This window comes from Austrofundulus limnaeus, unplaced genomic scaffold (genome assembly GCF_001266775.1).
Source record: "Austrofundulus limnaeus strain Quisiro unplaced genomic scaffold, Austrofundulus_limnaeus-1.0 Scaffold42, whole genome shotgun sequence".
Classification (NCBI taxonomy): domain Eukaryota; kingdom Metazoa; phylum Chordata; class Actinopteri; order Cyprinodontiformes; family Rivulidae; genus Austrofundulus; species Austrofundulus limnaeus.
Genome location: NW_013952444.1, coordinates 53,602 through 55,551, shown reverse-complemented (window position 1 = coordinate 55,551; position 1,950 = coordinate 53,602). Strand labels below are relative to the sequence as shown.

The window sequence follows — 1,950 nt, the reverse complement described above, 5'->3', positions numbered from 1 at the left end:
TTTTATCTCTTAATTGTTAAAAAATCAGTGTTTGTTTTTATATTTATGTGGTTCTACTCCTAAATAGGTAGGGGAATTAAAAAAGGAAAAACCTGGGAACTCAAGAGCATAAAACTGGGGGGCCACTCTAGGGTGGCCAGCTTATTCTCAGAGGGGGCCATGATGGCCCCTCTGCCCCCCCCTCCCCCCCCGCTGGCGCCCCTGTCCCCAAGACCCGAAGCAGACATAAGCGGGACCAGCGCCAAAGACCTCGAGAGCGACCCCAAGCGCGGAGCCCCCAGGGGCACCAGCGCAGAAGGAGCCGCACACCCGCCCCGCCCCTCCAGTGACCCCACGCAGCGAGCTCACAGGCCCCGCTGGCACCCGCTGCGCCGGAGCAGATCCAGGCATGGACACAGAGGCCCGGACCCCCAGGGCGCACTACCCCCAGGCCAAGGCCCGATAGGGCCAGAGGACCCAGGCCCCACCAGGCAGCCACCGGGCCGAGCCGGCACACGTCCAAGCGCCCATCCCCAGACACCGAGGGCCACCAGCCCACCAGAGGGCAGAGTGGCAGGGGGAMACTGCTGATGCTGCTAAAAATGACAGATTTTCTTTTCTGGATCTCTGAGAGCAGGACTTCAATCTCCGAACTTGAAAAGTTCTTCTTTTTACATTGTGATGTCATTTATGAATGAACATTTCCTGGTATCTGGGGCAGGAAACATAGTCTTATATGGTGTTTTTAGGGTGGTAATTATGCTAATCTCCTCTCCTCATGCGCGAGCACCTGATACATATTCATCCGTTTATGCTGCTTATCACTTTTCCTGAATATAGAAGAGTTTGTTGAATCTGACGTGGCATGTTCGTACAAACAAAAGTAAAAAAAATTTAGGMTAAGAATACAAACATTCTTGCATGAGGCCCATTGTCCATGTGCACTGTGAAGTGTTGTCCAGTGACTTCTGAAGTAGTTTGTTTAATATGAGCAGATAATTTTGCCCACAACACTTCAGAATTCATCCTGCTGCTTTGTCAACATCACACAAAAGTCAACAATCATGAGAACTTTTGGTGAGCCTCACAAAYAGGAAGGCTAGTCAACCACCTAAATAAGCCTTTACAGTTCTGGACAAACGAGATAAAGATCAACTTGTACCAGAGCAATGGGAAGAGAAGGGTCTGCTCATGATCCAAAACATCCTACCTTATCAGTGAAGCATGGTGCTGGTAGTGTCATGGTGTGGCCATGTGTATGCTAATGGTTTTATTGTTAATATGACTGCTGTGTCTRCAGTTGAAGCACAGCTTGTTTAATTTCAAATACATCCTGGTGGTGTTTACAGTCAAAAAAKATAAGAATTGTGTCAAAGTCCTAATATTTATGGACCTGCTTGCATATTTTCTGTAGCAGTGATTACARTGATTTTTCTTTCAGTCAAATAAGTTTGTTTTAAGGTATCAGCTGCTGAGTTTTTTGATAAGTTCCCCCCAGATTTCCAGGTTCACAGATTTCACATYTCATATCCTACAGAGAGTCTCATGGTTTCATCTACACACAATATTAGAATCATACAGCACATTACAAGGGTTAAACATAATAAAAAACATGATTTTTTATAATATACATTTAGTTTTGAATTCTAGTTTTCCTTAAATGTATATGGTTAACTTTTAAACAAAATGTAAAAATGTATTTATTGATAAACGTTGATTTCTGTTTATTGTTTTACAGATACATGAACACTTTGATAAAACTTGTTCCTCAAGTACTGTCCCTCCAGGATCAGCTAAGAGAGGCTGTTCAGAATGGAGATATGGAGACCTGCCATGGGATTTGCAGAATCGCTGTCACACTGGGAGAGAACCACTCTAGGTGTGTATGTGTGTCTATGCATGRGTGTGTGCATTATATCAGGGGTTCTTAACCTTTTTGACCTCGGGGCCCAATTTGTTGAACATAAAGTG

General features: G+C 44.7%; 1 protein-coding gene across 1 annotated transcript in view; it reads left to right on the top strand.

Moving 5' to 3' along the window:
• The window catches only part of LOC106516847 (importin-13), a gene marked incomplete in the record, with an annotated part of 80,584 nt that overhangs the window by 27,855 nt on the left and 50,779 nt on the right, over positions 1–1,950 (top strand). Inside the window, 1 exon segment of the mRNA XM_014007399.1 lies at positions 1,718–1,858. Within this exon segment, the coding sequence (XP_013862853.1) occupies positions 1,718–1,858 (141 nt within the window).